Source organism: Halichoeres trimaculatus, unplaced genomic scaffold (assembly GCF_033239565.1).
Source record: "Halichoeres trimaculatus isolate MK-OKI-2021-1 unplaced genomic scaffold, fHalTri1.1 fHalTri1_scaffold_1, whole genome shotgun sequence".
Taxonomy (NCBI): Eukaryota; Metazoa; Chordata; class Actinopteri; order Labriformes; family Labridae; genus Halichoeres; species Halichoeres trimaculatus.
In genome coordinates this window covers 18,866,264-18,885,648 of record NW_027437179.1, presented here as the reverse complement: position 1 = coordinate 18,885,648, position 19,385 = coordinate 18,866,264, and the positions used below count along the sequence as shown (strand labels likewise).

Here is a 19,385-nt window from a genome sequence, read left to right as displayed (position 1 = left end):
CTCATTTTAGAAGTCTGAAAAAAATACAATTTGTCTTCTATTCAGAAAACATGGGAACAGTTTATTTATTTGAATATTTATTGATTTATTTATTCTTTTTTTTAACCAAAATCTCAACATGCAGATGCTTCATCAGGACTAATCCCTGTTCAAGTCACTGACATGTCAACTAAGTGCTTGCAATGAACCAAGGAATCAATGTAACTTTGTTTCAGTACTGTTGGCGTTAGAAGCCATGAGATTCTATGTTTTTGTTTCCTTTCTATATTTGATCACCAGAAAATCATGAAATAACTTATTGTTATCTTGTTATCTTAAGACAATGAGACAACTTAAAAGTGGCTTTGAAATAAAGAGAAAAATGGGCTGAGATCCTGATAAAAAGAAAACTGACTTTACCTTGTTATAGGAAATAGGAGTAAAGAAAATTAATGGATGCATCTCTGCTTAGGGCTTTAGACAAACTGTAAGATGCAATGGTGTAGTTTCTGTGAAATTGCCTACATTTGTGTCTGATTAGGATTTTGAAGTCTATAGCGTAGGTATCATCTTGAAAAAGCTAACTCAACCCAACTTAGTTTGAGTTTGCATGTGGAGTTTGGACAAACCTTGTAAGTTTAATAACTTTAAAAATAACATCTTATGATAATATCACTCCCCTTACAGTGTGTGCTGAAAGAGAAATTAGTTGCTCCGACCAAACCTATTTTTGAATGAGACTGTGAAGAAGTGCACTTTTGCTCTGTATGTGTGGTCTTTTGGAGGGCGTTTGCAACAGGCCTCAAGGGGACACCCATGAACTGCAGTTTGAAATGCGTCTGCAGAGGCTTCATATTTTGAGACTAGAATTTCAGTTAACCTGATGCATTATTTCAAAAAGGGAGAAATTTTCTATGTAAGCCCATTTCTGTCAGTAAAAAAGAGGGAAAAATCGTGATGGTTTCTCATAATTATGACAAAAACAAACAAACAAACATTTTACTGGCTGAAATTGGCTTCCGAAACATTCAGAGCAAGTTGGTTGAAACTGTGGGTGTTTTTTTTTATTTTTTTATTATTATTTCATTTTAACTTTTTATATGTTCCTCTGATTTCCTTAACTGGCTTGGTCTTAATTCTGTTTATTGAAAATAAAAAGTATGGCATGACTTGGCGACCTGGGTGTTGAACATGTGATAAAGATAGGTAACCTAGCAATTTATGGTGGAGAGTTAAGAGATAGCTTAATTAATAGATATCTTAATTCTCTGGCCTGAAAGACAGTGGAGAGGGATAAACGATCTCAGAGGGATCAGTGCATGGCTAGTGGCTGACAGCACAGCAGCGTAGTATTTGAGTTTACTATATATGGGCAAAGCCAGGCACAGAAGGAGCTGCACCCGCTTCCGTGTTTGTGTGATCAGGGAGTGCGCTGCCGGGGAGCTTCACTGTCTCCACAACTTCATTCATTTAGCAGACCAACGCTTAGCAAGTGACCAGCAGGAAAAATGACGTATGAACTGAGTGAGTCTTTTTCTTTACAAATTACACGGGAATTAATAAAAAACGCTGATTTTTTGGGGGAGTGATATGATTTAGCGGAGAGAAGCTAGTCATCCAGGTAGCCCGTAGCTAGCTAGCCTCGCCCATAGCTGCATGAGTCTGACAAATCGTATCTCATACGACAGACAAAAATCAGATTTTGCAAGGATTTGTCAAATCTATTGAAAACCTGAGACGTACGCAGGTTGTTGTTCATATACCCTGTCCCTGGTGCGACCTCACTATAGACAATCCAGTTCAGTAAGCGTTAGCTCATGTAGCTAACGTCAGTGGGAAGAAATAGTTCAGCTTGCATCGCTTTGTTATGACAAGTCCAGACAGAGGTTGGCTGATAGGCAGGAACACCTATTGAGGAAGTGAAACACCCTTGGATTTTATCTGCTGAGCAAATACTGAGTGGGGATTAACAAGAAATTATATGTGGAGTTCATTCTACGGATTTTAGGGATATTATTTGGTAGAAAATCTGACTTTGGAAGCCTATGCGGAAGCTCAGTAATTACATCAACCTCATTACAGTTCAACAGTAAATGGCCGGTAAACTCTTCTCTTCTCCTTTCTGGACACATACACGGAAATTATCGTTTTGTTTTAACGACCGTGTGTTTTAGCAGCTCATCTTGTGTTCTGGGCGTTTAATATAATTACTGTAGATTTGTATATAAAGAAGAAATTGGTGTCGAAGCCTCAGTGGTAACATGTGCAGTCTTGCGAAGGTATTTATTCTTCTCTTGAGGGGAAATGACCATTGATTAACACATCTTTGTTTCGCAAAGTCATGGCCCTAAAGACTTGTGATTCTTGAAATTGAAAAAATAATTTATAAAAATGGCAGTGGCATTCACATTAGGGCAAGCAATATTTGATTATTGCTGATTTCTGATATGGTGTTTTTTTTCCCCTATATCAAGTAAATCTTTGGCCAAATGCTTCCATACAGCTGACATGTTGAAACACAATGTGTGCATAACTATTGCATCACTTGACCCGCCATAAAAATGATAAAAAATTCTGTATCCGCCAGTACAGAAAATTGACTTTCGCTGCTCTTATCTGCTAATACTGATATCATAGTCGTTCAGTTTTGAAAACCTAATTTTCATAATTCATCTGAGAGGACATTTCAGTTTTTGTGGTCAATTTGCCACCCAGGACTACTTCCAGTCAATATACTTCTCACTGTACGCAGCACACACTGAACTGTTTAAGTTGTGTCAAATTTAGTTGTTGATATTCCCTCCCTCTAATGTCATACTGTATTGTCGTGTACGTTTCAGGGCATGTATTTGCCGGCCTCCCGCAGATGGAGCGGGGAGTTCCAAAAGTGATTGGCGGAGATCCCAAAGGAAAAAACTTCCTTTACACCAATGGGAAGTGTGTCGTCATCAGGAACATTGATGTAATCTCATTCTTCATTATTTATCTACATTCACATTTAACTGGGTCTTGTCTATTAGTTGTACAGGTCATCCTCAGGGATATACATCGGCACAACCTGCAGCTGCTTGATTGGCAATCCTAATGCATACCCGCCCCCTTATTGCTACCTGCACAGCAATCAAAATAAATATTCCTCCCCCATTTCTCATTATAGCATGCAGAACACTGGTATAGTGAAATGACTTGGTGTTAAATCAAGAAACAGTACTGCAACATAGAATAGAATAGAACTTTATTGTCATTGTGACAAGTACAACGAAATTGAAGTCACAGCAGTAATCAAGAAAACAAAAGCAAGAAAGTGTATAGAAAGTCAAAAAGGTCCATAAGAAAATAGATGATGACAGCTTGTCCATCATTCTCCAGTTCAGCCAGCCTCCACCTCCACAGGGTCCAGGACTGAGCTTCTTCAGCAGTCTGTTCAACATATCATGAAGACATGCCCTCTTCATTATTCTCATCAACAAACCGGGACAGCAATCAGCAGTAGTGGCTTAAAGTTTGGGGACAAGATCCAGGGTACAGGAGAAAGAAGTTCTTTGATGTTTGATATTCATTCAATGTGGGTAATGTCTTGAATTTTTGGACCTTTACAGAACCCAGCAATAGCAGATATCTACACCGAACATGCACAAAATGTTGTTGTTGCCAAGTATTCCCCCAGTGGATTCTATATCGCATCTGGAGGTAAGCATTACACCTATTAAGACACGTCATGAGTGCATACTGTGTTAATGGCCATATTAATACTGATGTAATTTCCCCCAAAATCTTCAGATATTACAGGAAAGCTCCGTATCTGGGACACCACCCAAAAGGAGCACATACTAAAGAATGAGTTCACCCCCTTCTGTGGTAAGATCATGGACATTGCATGGACACAGGATAGTCAGAGGATTGCTATTGTTGGAGAAGGACGAGAGAAGTAAGTATGAAAAAGTTTCATGTTAGGAAATAAAAAGAATGAACAAATTTTTTATGCTGGCCATATCTGTTGATTAGTATATGTATCCTTGTTCACCATTTATGCAGATTTATTTCATAGCCTATCTTTGATAAATATTTGTTTGCATATGGTGCATTGTGGGAACACTTTTAACAGAACAAAAAAATACCATAGCCACATTTTGTAGCATGGCAAGTAGGTCTGGCTTAATTCTTGGACTCTGGTTCTTAAAAGATATGCATTTTTCTTTCTCTGGCCTTGAAATTATTTTTCTATTGCTAGCACTTCAAAAAGTTGAGAGCAAATTTAAATTTTAGGAGCACCCATAAATATGCTGCAAATGCATTGAGCTCCAAGGTATTAAACAGCTGTATGAAGGTAACAGGATAATGATGTATTTGGTTTAAGTATCAGCCAAAATTAATAAAAAAAAATCCTCATATCTGCAAACTCTAGTCCATAGGCTTTACAGTGAACACAGTACATAGTACCACATAGATGACACAAGCCTTTCAGAAATCAATGAACCCTCTTTGACATTGGTGCATCCCCACCACATCACTAACTTCAAGAGTCACATTTTCTGTAACAGCAGACAGCGTAAGGAATCCCTCTATTTAGCTCTCTGTCACAAATAAAGCTCAGTGAACGATAGTGATTGAAGGCTAAAATGAACCAGTCAAGCGGACATTTTTATATCGCTTGGCAGACATGACTAATCAACACTAATCACTGATCATTGTATTAGTAAACATTTCGACAGAAATTGTGAAGAAGTTGAACCACAATAATTGTTTCCACTTGCACAAATGCTCCCAAATATGTTTTAAGGTTGAAATATCTGAAACATATGTGACCTAAAAGTTTACATTTTCAAGTTCTGTTTCTCTGAATATGAACAGAGGAATTTCTATAGAAACTTGTAATAGCTGTGTGTGTTTTCATTTCCTGCTTTAGGTTTGGAGCAGCAATTTTTATGGATACCGGCGCTTCAGTTGGTGACATTTCTGGGCACTCTAAATCAATCAACAGTGTGGACATAAAGCAAACCCGCCCTTTTCGCCTTGCCACTGCCAGTGATGACACCACAAGCTCTTACTACGAGGGGCCTCCTTTCAAGTTCAAAAACTCCAAACATGTAAGATTCAGAGATTCACATTTTATTTCCCTTAATATTTGTGTGTTGCCAAAAGAGTTATTTGTATTTAAACAAATTAGTTGGAGTTGACTTCATTTGGCTGGATCTGTTTAACCAACCTGCAGTCAATTAACCACAAAGAGTGATCTTCAGTTAATGTGGTTACTCTATTCCTGGTAACCTTTCTCACCAGCTTTCTTTTTTTGAAGTCTTCTGGTCATCTTAAGTTTGCCTCACTCTGGTGGTTTGGATAGCAATATCTTTGTTTATTTCCCATTACCCTTGTAAACGTTTGAGGAATGAAAAAGTCTCATACGTAAAAGCAGGCATGTCAGACATGTCATAAGTTGGAATCACTACACCTTTAAAAGTTTTCTTATTCTTAAAAACCCTCATAGTCATTTTTTTAGTTTCATGTGGAATTGTTCTTTTTCTTTATTTCAGTTCCTAAGTGTGGTTTGCATTCAGTAATGCTGACAGGTTTCTCTCAGAATAGGAACATTACTCAGCAGCTCACTTGTCCACCAGCTCCTGCAATTGGTTTAAGAGGAGGCTGTACAGTACATTTGAGTCTATGTAACTGTTAATCAGTGAAACACACTGCCAGGGCTGCTTTGGTTCAAAAACATAGCTTCTTCCAATGAGCCTGAGAGTATGTATTCCTCTTAATTATTGTTGAAGCTGAGGCTATTCTTGCGCTGATGTTGAATAAGCAAACAACAACAATTGCATCACTTGTTCTTTCCAAACCTGTGTGTCATGCCTCTGTTACAAAAATATCAAACACGGAAAGGCTTTAGTCTTATTCCAAAACATTGATATAATATGGATATAGGGAGCAAAAGGTACCATGTCTAGGTACCTTAATGCATCCTTGTGACTGTGAAGGAGTGGAAGAGCAGGCAGTTTACCATGCAGGACATGAACACAGCAATGCAAGGTTAAATATTGAAAAATAAATATGTTGAATTAAAAAATAAAAAAGTTAAAAGAAAATATATATATATATATATATATATATATATATATATATATATATATATATATATATATATATATATATATATATATATATATATATATATATATATATGGAGTGTCGGATTGTTTGAACCACCTCTATTTTTGTGTTTTTTTTTCGGGGGAATTTTCTCTATTTGCTGTTTCACTAAACCTCTGCCTTAATTCTGATGACTGCACAGGATCACAACCAGTTTGTCAACTGTGTCCGTTTCTCCCCTGATGGAGCACGCTACGTCACAGCTGGAGCTGATTCCAAGGTGAGTAAAAGATGAAAAGGTCCAGCCTTTACTTTTTATAGTGTAAGTATCTAAAAAATGTTATCTCTACTTGAATAGACTTAATATTCATAAATGTAATCAAAAAACAGTTTTCATGATGATGAACAAGAGTAGTAGGATTGTATAGATAAAAATGAGATAACTGCTTACTTGAAAATAAGATAATTCAATGATTTCCGCAGATGTGCATATATGATGGGAAGACCGGTGAGCATATCGGCACATTGGGTGGAGAGAAGGCCCACAATGGAGGAATTTATGCAGTAAGTCTTTGCCTTCTTGCATCAAAGCCAGTTTAGAGGCTGTTGACATGTCTTGTATGAATGTAGAAAAACAATTAGTGTAGTCTACCTTTTTTATCAGGATGTATATATCTATTACCAGAGTAAGTGTTCAGACAGAGTATTTTATGTAAACCTAAACCCTGAGTCCTTACAAACTTATTTGAGATCATCTGGAAAAAGGCTGAGCGCATGACTCTGCAAGGGCCGGCATAGAACAGCACTTTGCCACTTCTCACCCTGCAGGTCATCAAGAAGCTCTCCTGAGTAGTATTAGGAATTATTATTTAAGGATTATTTGTTTGAAATAATTTAAAAAACAAAACAGAAAAGTGTTTCTGTGGTTTCACGTCACAATGCTATGAACGGTTGGTAATTCCCTTACGCTAACAGTGCAAACATGTCGCCTTACAGAAAAGGTGCTAATGGCTCAGAAAGTCAGTGTGATAGCCCTCAAGCACTTAACAATGTAAGCTCTCACAGACTTTGCGCAAATGTGCCCTATTAGTTACTGAGTGTACAGGTGTGAAATTTCCATCACTGAAACACTTTGAAGCCAAAAAACTGCCTCAGTGCTGCATTTTAATGACATAAAAACACACACTGAAGCAACCTGGCTGGTAGTTTTACCAGCCAGCTTCCTGTCAGACCTGCATTGCTAACCAAAAATAAAGTGACAAAGTTTGTCAAAGTGGGTGGCAGGTTTTGGTAAATCACTGCCATTTACTGCAATAAGTCAGCATTATGATTACATCACAACACTAACGTTAGACGGCCCATGAGAAAGAAGTGAAGTGATGCGAAGAAACCCCAGTAAATCTCAGAACTTCCAGTTGTAAAAGAGGTGTTTACTTCTACAAATTCATTGAAGCCTATATAAACCACTAATTCACTTAAAACCATCCGTGGATTATATAGAAGTATTTTTTCCATCAGCCGTAAAAAATAAAAAATTCCTTCTAGATTTATTTTCAGTCAGCGAGATAACTTTTGGTGTAAGATTAGAATTTAAGTATGGTTCTGTCTGATATGATTAACAAATGACTAAAATGCCAAGATCTGCGCATAGATTGTTTTGTGCATTTATGATAAAGGCAACAAAAAAAAAAACGTCATCTGTAGCCCTGCTTCTGAAACCAGAAACCACAGTAGTATATTACAAAACAGACCCAACAGAACAGTCATACTCCATACTACAAGCAATAGCAAAAGCAATATGCAGTGCACAAACTACGTTCACATGAAGTATGTAGTGGGCAGCTTGGAAAACAGCCATTGTTTTTCCCCTCACAGTCCCTCCTCTACAATGCTAACCAGGATGCTACTGGAGTCTGCATTTGTCAACAGAGCTGTCAGTCGTGATGTCACATTTCCTCATTTTGGAATAAAATTGCTTTACTTCTTGGAAAAGAGAGCAATCAAACCCAAATCCTCGCAATAACAACTAAGTTCAATGACAGAAGCCATGTCTGAGAAAATATTACTTCCACTGTATTTTAGATTTATACTTTGACCTCTGTTCTGTGAGTTAACAGTAAGGATACAGGGTTTATGACATGCTGCAGCCAGTCAGCAGAGAAAGCTCTAAATGTTTTTGCTTCATGGTCAGTGGACACTAGCAGCATCCATTTGAATGTATTGTCTATGATTTAGACACTTAATGCTCCTTTCATTGGTGCCATTAGAGATTATTATCCACATGTTCTGGAATTGATGATTACACCATTCTTTTAGTTTCTTTGTTTTCTGAAAAACTTCAATGTCCCTGTTGTTGAGTGTTGACTTAAAGCCCTTCTTAACATTTATTCAACTCTTTTAGATCAGCTGGAGCCCTGACAGCTCCCAACTCATCTCTGCCTCAGGGGACAAGACGGTGAAGCTCTGGGATGTGGCTGCAAATACGGCCGTCACCACCTTCAACATGGGCACTGATGTGATGGACCAGCAGCTGGGCTGCCTGTGGCAGAATGACTACCTTCTTGGCATTTCCTTGTCAGGATATATCAACTATCTGGACAAAAACAACCCTGACCGGCCCATACGTGTGATCAAGGTCAGACTCGCATTAATTTTAGGTCACTGTTCCTGGATTTTATCTGTAAAATGGTGAAACAACAATGTGGTTAAGCTGAGGTTACCTTTTTATGAAGGGGGGGAAAAGAAACATTTGGAAGTAAAGGAAATTGGTAATACTCAATTAGGATTAGCCAAATATTCATTCAAATGTATAAAATATATGTTAATGTGTGGTATTTAGTTTGTGTTTTATAAAAAGTGGTGTCAAAATTACTGAACACACTTTCTTTCAGATCAGGAATCGGACGAGTTTTTGTTCTTGAATTCTCTTTGTGCTTGAAGTACAAGCTTGTGTCTAGCATATGTGTCTTTTTAGAGTTGAGGTGTAGATGGCTGGATATTGTTACACTGCAGCTGTACTCAGCCTTCACCTCAATCCATCCACCTGTTGACATGTGGTTTGCTGATCCAATTGAAAAATAATATTGAAGTGTTTCTGATGTCACAGCCTGCAGCAAGAAATATGCCACCGTGCTGTGTATCAGTCCACTGCAGAAACTTCCCAAAATAGTGAAACTATAAATATAATGAATAAATATTTTAAACGCACTGTTTTATTGTCTATTCATAAATAAATCTTTCTACATACTTTTTTAATCCTACAGGGTCACAGCAAATCCATCAAGTGTCTGACGGTTCACAAAAGTGATGGGCGACCATACATCTACTCGGGCAGTCATGATGGACATATCAATATCCTTCCAGTGATCAAATGATGCATGTGCTATAAGTTGAGAAATTTTATCAGATTAGCATTACTGACAGAAGATTGTTATATCAAAATTGGATGGTCAGCAGGCACACACTGTCTAATTCACTCAGCTGAACTCTGCGGACCTGAAACTAATGGTTTGTCATCATTAAAAGCTGGACACACAGCTATTCAGCACAAATTCAGGCTTTTACAGGCAAATGTAAGGCCTAAAAATTCTCATAGTGCATTTTATATCTAAGTTCAGTTAAATTTAAAAGATAATAAAATGTCTTTAAGCCGTTCTTGAATTGTTTAACCTGCTCCATGTGCCAATGCTGAGTCCTCACTCCAGGGGGCAGGATTGGACCCTAACTCAGGCTCTTTGCTGCTTTTTGAGTTTTCTTACTACAATGCTTCTACATAAAGTTAAAACATTATTAAACAATCTTTTATACAAATTAGTCCTTATTTGTGCTTTTTTAGTGTAACTTAATGATGAACACTTTTTAATTGAAAGTATGGAGTTTCAATAAATAATGTAGGCCTGTAAGGTGAAACCAACACACTTAAATATCACTGGAAATACCTTTTGTACATGAAGGAGCAGTAGCAGTAGTAGCTGGGGGTTTTCTCCATTCTTTTTTTAAATGTTGAATACTTTTCCTGTTATTATGAGTTATGAAAAAAATCTTTTTTTTTTTGTTTTTAAATTCTGTTTCTTTTTCTTAAATTCAGATATTGCTAGGTGGAGGATTCTGTGAGGTTTAGTCATATTCAAAGTAAATACAAGATTACATTAGAGTCACTTAGACAACTTTACCTTCCTAACTGTCAATCATTTACTACCCTCATTTCACAGCATGTCTCTGTCACTGTGCATTTTCCTGCCAAACTACAGCAACACTAATTGTCTGTACATACAGTTGATTTATTTTCCTGAACTTGCGCCTCACATTACTGGGATGCAGATTCTGGTGAGAACGAGTGCTTCATGGGAAAAGGCCACAGCAACCAGGTGAGCAAGATGGCTTTCAACGAAGCCGACGAGCTGGTGACCTGCAGCATGGACGATACACTGCGCTACTCCAACACTAACAAGAAGGAGTACTGGTAAGGGTTTTTACTGATGTTAAGGGAACAACTATGAATTAAACAGAGTTTGAAATTAAGTGATATTGCTCTGTTTTGTTTGGCATGTCAATTTTGAACTGAATACGAAATAGATTTTTCTGCAATATGTACCTCAGAAGCCTTGTATGAAATGCCTTTAAGATTTCTGGTAAAAGAAGCTGAGAAAACTGGCCTATTTCTGTCTTCTTCTTCTAAAGTGAAAAAGTGGTAGAAGTCGTTCATTTTGCATCTCAGTGTGTTTGTACATGTAAAACATGTGTTCAGTATGAATAACCTCAACTTTTGTTTTTTCTAGTGCTGCTGATGTGGTGAAGATGGATTTTCAGCCTAGAAGTGTTTCTACAGCAGCAGGAGGGATGTCACTGGCTGTGTGCATCGGGCAGGTAATGATATATTCATTATTTTCTGTCCTTTACTTTGAACACATTTTAGCCAAGTCAGAATTTGAAGTAATCAAAATGTTGATTTTATTTTAAACTTCTGAGTGATGAAGTGATTTAATGGCTGTTTTTAATATTGTTCTTTAACTAGCTTGTCTTGCTGAGGGATAAAAAGAGAGTCTTCACAATGGACAACCTCACCTATGAACCTGAGATTGGAGTCATTCACCCTGGGGGCACCACTGTTGCGGTTGGAGGAAATGTGAGTCAATTTTTCAGAAATTGAATTATGTGCATTATAAAACATGCTGATCAAAAACAGAGCCAGCATGCATTAATAGATGTGGTGATGTTGATAGTTTTTTGGTGGAGTGAGTGAGTGAGTGAGTGAGTCTCCAAAATTTGCATGTTATAATCCTAAACCATGCCATTCATCCCACCATGGTGCCACTAGGTCCAAGACAAATTTTGTCCTTTTTTTTATTCATCAGGATGAAAAAATCTACCTGTACTCAGTCCAGGGCAACACTCTGAAAGACGAGGGCAAAACCTTGGAAATAAAAGGGACACCCACAGAAATGGCCTTCTCCAATGATGGAGCCTATCTGGCTGTGATAGATACCAGTAAGGTAGCCACAGTTTTCTCTGTGGCTGATGGTTACTCGGTAAGTATCCACAGTATCCATTTAGCTAATTAGTAAATGTGAAGCGCTTGTTGTAGCCCTGTAAAGAAAAATAAAGTCACTGTTTCTCCTGTCTGTTATTTCTTTTTACAAGGTAAAAAACACGTATTACGGACACCACGCCAAACCAGTGAGCATGGCCTGGTCACCTGACAACGAGCACTTTGCCACTGGGGGGATGGACATGAACGTGTTTATCTGGACCGTCAGTAATTCAGATACAAGGATTAAGCTCCCAGGTAAACACACATGCACAAAAACTCTCCTGTATATTCTTTCACAGGAAAATGGCAACAGCTCCTACTGCAGTATGTGTTTACACTTCATTTTAAGCACACAGGCGTTCACCCAATTGTCACATTTAGACTAATGGTCAGTCGTTTTTTTTTTTTTCCAGCACAAACACACCAAAATTGTCCCATGCACACTGAAAATCAATCTATTAAATCACAAAGTGATCTTGAAAAAGTCTCATTTCTAGATACATAACTAATCATAATCCAGAACTGAATATGAGTTTATCAGCACCAAAAAAGTTATTTCTGAATGCTATTTCTCAGTTTCCCATTTGGTTTGGGCTGGGCCAGATTGAGTCATGGCACATAGAGGCCTCTTTGACAACACCATCTGGTTGACAAAGTTTAACAGTGGAAAGAGACCTCTGTTTTTTCCCCTGCTGAAAACAATTTCTTGGATTTACTTTGCAGTAATGGTCAACACTAGAGCTGAACTGTCAAAAAGAAAAGGAAAGAGCAGAAGAAAGCTAAACAGCAGAGTGATAGAGCACTAGCTAAAATACAGGCTAAGCTGGTTGTGATGATGTGCATCACAACCCACATGCAGCAGTTATACTGCAGTGGTCTGTCCAAACTTGACAACCTATTAATACAATTAAGAATGGAGGTAATGTTTGCTTGGTGAGGTCGGAGTTGAGAGATGAGCACTGGCAGGGCATAACTAGGATTCACTACAAGTTACAGAGTGGGCTGTGAGTAGCACTGATTGTAGCTAGTTACTTATTCTGGATACAAACTGAGTTTACAAAGTTTGCTTGTCACATTTTAAACATTAGAACTATATAAATATAAATTACTGCATTATCTCGTCTTGAATAAGGAAAAGTAGGTTTAAAACGAAGATCTGATCTCCATTAATTTACTTTGCAACAAACACACCATGGTAAGATGAATCGTTCCATTTTTACTCAGAAGTCGGGATTTGCAAGTTCCAAGCCGGAAGTTTTAACTGGAACGCCTCTAAGGTTGGAATTTCCTGCTGGGAAGTCGACAGATCCACGCATTCCCCGAGTTAACAATCATCAATCCTGTTGTATTACATATTTTAACATGTCTAACTAGTGTTTTTCGCAATAAATCAGCCGTATAAATAGTATCATTCAGTGTTTATATACAGAAATATTGCTGCTTTGACAAGTTTTTCCAAATTGGATTTGAAAAAAGTTTTTCCACTTCCGACTTATTACCAGTTCTGGTAAAAGGAACGCAAATGTAAATGGAATGCACCAAATGACGTGTTCTTACGACAGTGGTTAAAAGTGCTCATGGGAAACGGAGTCTTTATCCTGGCACAACACCAGCATTTTTGGATGGTCCTCACAGCCCCTTTAAACTTTATAATGCAAAGTGTGCACTTCCTCTTTTTCAACTGTCAAAGAGAGTTTTTATCATTATCTGAATTTATTTGCAGGTCCTAGCCGCTGGAGGGGGTTACTAATTTAGCCTGCTGATGGGTAAAACTTCTGTAAGGATGTAAGGCCTTGTACTAAATTTTGCAGCATTGGGTTACCAAAACTAGGATTACCATGGACATAACCTCTACAAGTCTTACAATATTCGGTCTGTTTGGGCATCCCTGAATTGTAAGACATATAATTGTGTTTGAGCTAGGGATGGGTACCTTTCACATTTGTAACAATTCGACACCAATACCCGCTACTCGGTACCCGGCAATTGGTACTAGTACTCAACGGTACCAATTTTTGGTACTTTTTTGTGTTTATGTGGTAAAAAATAGCAATTTGGTTAATAATAAAGTATAAAGTTTTTCAATTTAACATATTTATTCTTCATCATATAACCTTGCAATGCTGTATTCATGTCCAGCATGGAAAATCACCTACTCTTCCACTCCCTCACAGTCACAAGGAAGCATTTAAGGATGCATTTAGGTACCTAAACATGGAACCTTTTGATTTTACATGAATCCGTACTCGATACTTTTGACAGATTTCGGTCAGTACCTTTAGTACCTAATTCGGTACCCATCCCTAGTTTGAGCACATACTTCCATGTTGTGTGACAGTTTTGTAACAAGTCTTGTTGATGATTTTGTTTCTATAGACTGCCACCGGCTGCACCACGTGAGCGGCTTAGCCTGGGTAGATGAGCACACTCTTGTCACCGCCTCCCATGATGCCAGCATCAAGCAGTGGACTATTAAATTCTGAGCTGCAGGCAGACGGACACCCATATCTCCAGGGACAAGGACTACTGTAGATTGCAACGCCTCTTTTTTTTTAACAGTTTTTTCACTGTCTAGCGGTGGTCTTTGCTGTTTGTAATCTGAAATGTTAATGGCTATGGCTGGGAAATGCTCCCACAAAAATGATCGAGGATATGTTTCCCTGATGCAAGTAACCTCAAATTACATAGAAACAAAGTGTTGGAGTAAACAATATAACCATGAGTGCTTTTACATCTCTTTTTGAGCGTTCTGGACCCAGAAATTATTTGTTAGCTCGACATTCCATAGATAATAGTTTTCATTGAGTTGAACCTGAAACCTTTGTCCGGGCTCAGGCTCAGTGCATTTTAACCTCACCGATGAACCAAAAGCAAATTGTTTTTTTTAAGTCAACTAAGTAATGTTTGAAAAATAAAAAAATAAAGCCTTTTGGTTACATTTCTGAAATGAGAAGTAACTGGTCCTTGCTGCAGCTGCCTGTCATGTTTATTTCAAGTTTCTTTCTTTCATTTTTTACGAGGAGTGAGTGTTTATGCTTTTTGCTTTGTCTAAGGTGTTACAAATTGTGTGGTTTAAAGAATGGGGAGCAATAATGAAACAGGATGAGCAAAGTTTGTGTACAATCAGGATGTGGTGTGTTGGGTTGAAGGTCTTGTGTTGTTGATGTATTTTTGTTTGGGCCCACTACGCTTGTGTCACTCTTTTTTTCTTAACTTCATTATGCATCCACTTCTCTATCTGGAGGTGATTCATTAATAATAATAATAAAAATAAAAGCACTTTTTATGCATTTCCCTTTCATCCTGAAATAAGCTTTTATTGTTTTTGTTGAGCAGTGTATGACATTCAGACTGTAGATGTTTACAAGCTGGGCGTTAAGATCTTTTATGTGACCTCTGTGACTAACCAAGTCCTTTGCTCTTTACATAACTGACTTTTTTAATGGGACTTGGGTCATTGTCCATGTAGTCACAGGAAATAGATAGTAATAACAGCCCCCCCCCTGCTGTGCTCTGGCAGAAATTTAGAGTTGAGTAAAAACCTCTCTTAAGAAACCTATAATTTTTCAGCTAAGTCTTGAACTGAAGTTGCACAGCTGACAGCAGTCATAATCACAGCCAAGGTGGTGTAATTACATCAACCATTCAAATTTATTGCTATATTTTTTTTTATGAACACTACTGGTAACACTTATAATGTTTATACATAAATGGTAAAGTGACCATATTTGCACAGAGCTGTGCTTTTACACTGAATGTCACATTCACACTGCAATCATACACTGAAGACAGATGATGCTCTGAGCCACAGGTGATCCATTCTGCCACCACCTTAATTTAAATAGTTATTTTATGGATAACACCTGTTGGGCAAGGGTCACGGTCAGCCTAAGTAAAAATTATAGAGCAAGCATTTTTAACATGAGAGGAGCATTCTGCCACTAAAAGCATGAACCTGCAGTTCTAAATTGAAAAGTGTGTATTTAATAAAGAGTAGCACCAGGTTGTTCATATTCTTTACATTAACTAAAATTTAAACACTGGATAACATATTGATTTCAAATTAACTTGCGCCATACATGTTTTGTGGCAATTTTGAAATCTATCATCCAGAAAACAATTTAAAATGTTTTTTTTTTCTTGCCTGCAGTGTTAAAAAAATGAGAAACAACCTCTGGTCTAAAAAGAACATGACGCCGATAAAGAATTGATAAAGTGCTTATCTTTACATCAAAATAAACATGTTTACAGCCTGGTTCAAGAAAGGAAAGGACTGAATAGCTAGTTTATTGGCACACATTGTATTTATTTTATTTCTTTAAAACTTGTTGGGTCGAAGCTGGGTTAAACATTTTTAATATGGCTCCTCTCGATGAGCTTCAAAACTATCACAAACACACAAGGGGCATCACAGATACACTGGAAATATTATACAGTCTATTATGCTTCATACTCTCCAGCAGGTTGTGTTTTTGAAATCTTAAGGCTCAGATTATAACAGAGAAACAACTGAGGCACTCCAATAATGTCCATTTAAGGAACTCATAGCTTTCAAAATTTTCTATCTAAAGGTCAACACAGAGAGCTGCTGGGCATCACCTACAGAACCAGCTCTCTTGGTTCTTTATCATGAGCAAAATTACTTTCTTTAAACAAAAAAAACTGCCAGAGAGAGTGCTTCAGGGCAGTAAAACCCTGTTGCTTCAAGGTAAGAGGTGAAAAAACTAAATACCCAAGAAAAAAAATTCAGGCAGGTTACATTTCTCAAACAATATTTATGCACAGTTTGTTACCGGGGTCGGCTATGACACTGATTAAACAAGGTCAAAAAAGTAAACATGTCCACTCCCAGGCATCACAGGTTATTGGATAACATTTCCACTTATATGTTAACTCTGTGCAACAGAATCACAGGACATACACTGGAAGGACTGATATTTTGTGCCGGAAAAAAAAAGATGTCGTCTTTTGTATGAAAGAAAACAAGCAGGAGAAGGGAAAAGGGTGAGTGGAACTTAATTCTCATGTCATTTTCAAATGTAACTGCTCAAAGAGTTGAATTTGCTTCATCAAGTCACAGAGACACCTTATGGCGAGACTCCCCCTGCCTGTAAGTTATCTTACTTACTTCCTGGGAGTCAACATGTATTAACTGTATGCAACAGTGATTTTAGTGTACTGAAAATGATCCATTCTTCTAATAAAAGGTTTCTCTTATTTCCATTGCCAGTAAAACTTCCAAGGCAAAAGACTCTTGTCAGCTGTTTTATCGATGAACTAAAAGCATTTTAATTTAAAGTCCCAAAATAATGCCCCTGTTGTATGTTATGATTCACCTTGAACTCAACTTTTATGCTTAAGTTAATATTTAAAGATAAACTGGAGTACTGAATATTTATGTTGACGTTTTGCTCTTCTTCTTGTGGATTTTCAGCAGACACACAAATGACTTAAATGTCACAACTTTTTACACGGTTGCTTTTATTACGACACCTTACATGGTTTGAGTCATTTTGTAGCTGTTGTTGACGTTGTCTGCTGCTGGTGTTTAAATTGCAAAACAGTTTTTTTTCTCCACTTTTTTTCTCCATAGATGAATCATATCAGAGCTAAGTACTCTCAAAATGTATTTCAGCCTACCAACCTAGAACATCAACATCAAATAAAGCAACTTTTAAAGCAGGGACTGTGGTGTGCATGGACCTTTTGAAGGGCAGAGTTGAAAAAGAAAACAGAGAATAATCAGTGTGTGTTTTTGCCACCCAAATAGGGAATTCATCATATTTTAATCAGCGAAGGGGGCATGTGTATTTTTCATCCAAGAGGGCAGTTTAGTATGTTTTGCCAACCAGGGGGGCAATTCAGCGTGTGTTTTGGTTCCCAGGAGAACAGTTTAGCAGGGCATTTCAACAATTGCCCCACCCCCCACGTGCACACCACTGAGCAGGAATGCTATATGCTGGACCTCTTTCTGTGGATGAATTACAATGACTTTTCACAGACTTTTGAAAAATAATACATTTTAACAGCTGAGTAATAGAACACTGCTTCACATAATAAACTCTAAAACTGAATGTACTGGTTTACAGGGCAACATAGTTTGTTGTGTTATCTTTTTATTAATATTATATTTCTTCAACAGACATGCCACCGACAGTTGGTGATTAGTACTCTACAAGAGAGACAGCTTTCTCATACGCCACTGTGTCTCCAATCACTTTAGGTTGGTTCAGTAAATGAAGTTATCCTATTAGCTCTCACATGATTGTGGTTTTCTTTTCCCCTGTTTGCTAGAGTTTCTCTGCTGCAGGAGTCCTAAAAATCTGCCCAATTCTTCACATGTGGTTTCCTTCAAGAAGTTGGTAAGTTTTTACAATGCTTATTTATTTCTTAAAAGGTAAGAAAAAAACAGAAAATAAATAAATGATAAATAAATGACTCCCAACAAATACAAATGTGTAGGTTGGAGTTGGACTAAGGTTGGAGTAACCATAGTAGTATGAACAGACAGCTCTGAGCGGTCTGAATGACAGAGAGCTGCTTTAACTGTAGGGGAGTTAATGTTTAACACAGCTGCTGACGGCAGATTTTTTTGAGCACGCAGCACTGCACACTCAGATCTCTGAGAAAAAACTATTGAGCGATGAGACAGAGATTTCTTATGTTGACAAGTTTAACATTGAGTTAACTTTAACTGCGCGTGGCACCTCATCTCACTTAATGAGCTGTATACATTGATACAGCAGTATGTATCAAGTAGGTTGGACTGGAGCAAATGGGGGGGGGGGGGGGGGGGGGGGGGGGGGTCCTAAACTTTTTCTTACTGCAGCTGCCACAAGAGCTTTCTGAATGTGTACTGTAAGATCTCTATGTAAACAACAGCAAGTTGCTCTTTATGTTAAATGTCCTGAGACATAACTTGCCTCTTGATTTGACACTGTATGAATTGAAATTGCATGTATAGCTTTTATTTATAAACTAAATGTTGTAAAAGATGCTGTGGAACAACATTTAAAAAAACAAAAACAAAACAAAAACGAGAAAACATATGCAATCAGTCCGTTCAAAATGCATGGTAGAAATTGAAATGTTAGTGGTTTGGTTGAAATGTGGTTTAAGAAAAATCCTCCTGAGGGTTTTTTCCTCGTCCCCTGGAAACCCAACACCTCTGTTTCCGAGGCTCCAGCACTGAGAAAAGAATCCCAAAGGGGAGTTTCATTTGTTGACCATATCTTTTCTTTATTTGTTCATGTCAGCTTCTGACCTCATGTTTTTACAAAGTAAAGCACACGCAGACACACACACCTAGACACAGACACACACACACAAACATAGAGTTACTCCACACCTCCAGCCATGTGCTCAGACCATGGTAAGTGTTTGGCCTTTCTGTTTAGGACACTGTAATCTGTGCTGCAGTTTTCACGTGTGCCTCACATGTTTGTAATATAGATAGGAGCAGGGAAGCACTCCCTGCAGCAAAATGACCTGGGAGAATAATGCAGCCATTGATGAAAGGAAAAGCTGCTAAAGAACTTTTTTTTTTTTTGTGGGGTTTAATACCAAGCTCTCATGCTGCTTTTATGTAACCAACTGTAAAACCAAGTGGAGATGAAGAGGAAGGTCTTCATCTTGAAAAGTGTTTGCACTTTAATTCTTTTCAAATTAGCTCCAAATTCTACATGTTTGTAATGGATTACTCTGACACATAGCAGTCCAGAAACCCTTTTTGTCGGTACTATATGAGTGTCTTTTCTGGACTTTGGCCAGCCGTGTGGATGAGGTTTTT

At 37.8% G+C, this 19,385-nt stretch overlaps 2 protein-coding genes across 2 annotated transcripts in view; both read left to right on the top strand.

Moving 5' to 3' along the window:
• Positions 1-1,349: 1,349 nt before the first annotated feature.
• wdr1 (WD repeat domain 1) lies at positions 1,350-14,880 on the top strand. Its single transcript, XM_074677338.1, has 15 exons — positions 1,350-1,503; positions 2,820-2,941; positions 3,579-3,669; positions 3,760-3,907; positions 4,886-5,066; positions 6,269-6,346; positions 6,550-6,630; positions 8,468-8,701; positions 9,330-9,419; positions 10,374-10,528; positions 10,845-10,932; positions 11,081-11,191; positions 11,421-11,594; positions 11,707-11,851; positions 13,973-14,880. Exons 1-15 carry the CDS (start codon positions 1,488-1,490, stop codon positions 14,077-14,079), a joined length of 1,821 nt encoding a protein of 606 aa, XP_074533439.1. The 5' UTR covers positions 1,350-1,487; the 3' UTR covers positions 14,080-14,880.
• A 1,600-nt stretch (positions 14,881-16,480) lies between these two features.
• The window catches only part of slc2a9l2 (solute carrier family 2 member 9, like 2), a 143,227-nt gene continuing 140,322 nt past the window's right edge, over positions 16,481-19,385 (top strand). The window contains exons 1-2 of the mRNA XM_074681039.1: positions 16,481-16,600; positions 17,891-17,958. The gene's annotated coding sequence lies outside the window, so the exon portion shown is untranslated. The remainder of the gene's footprint in view (positions 16,601-17,890; positions 17,959-19,385) is intronic.

Bases quoted from the DNA above. Each gene is read 5' to 3' on its own strand.
- wdr1 (XM_074677338.1), top strand. The intron at 6,347-6,549 runs GTGAGTAAAAGA...TGATTTCCGCAG, and splicing joins CAGCTGGAGCTGATTCCAAG to ATGTGCATATATGATGGGAA. The intron at 11,192-11,420 runs GTGAGTCAATTT...TTTATTCATCAG, and splicing joins CTGTTGCGGTTGGAGGAAAT to GATGAAAAAATCTACCTGTA.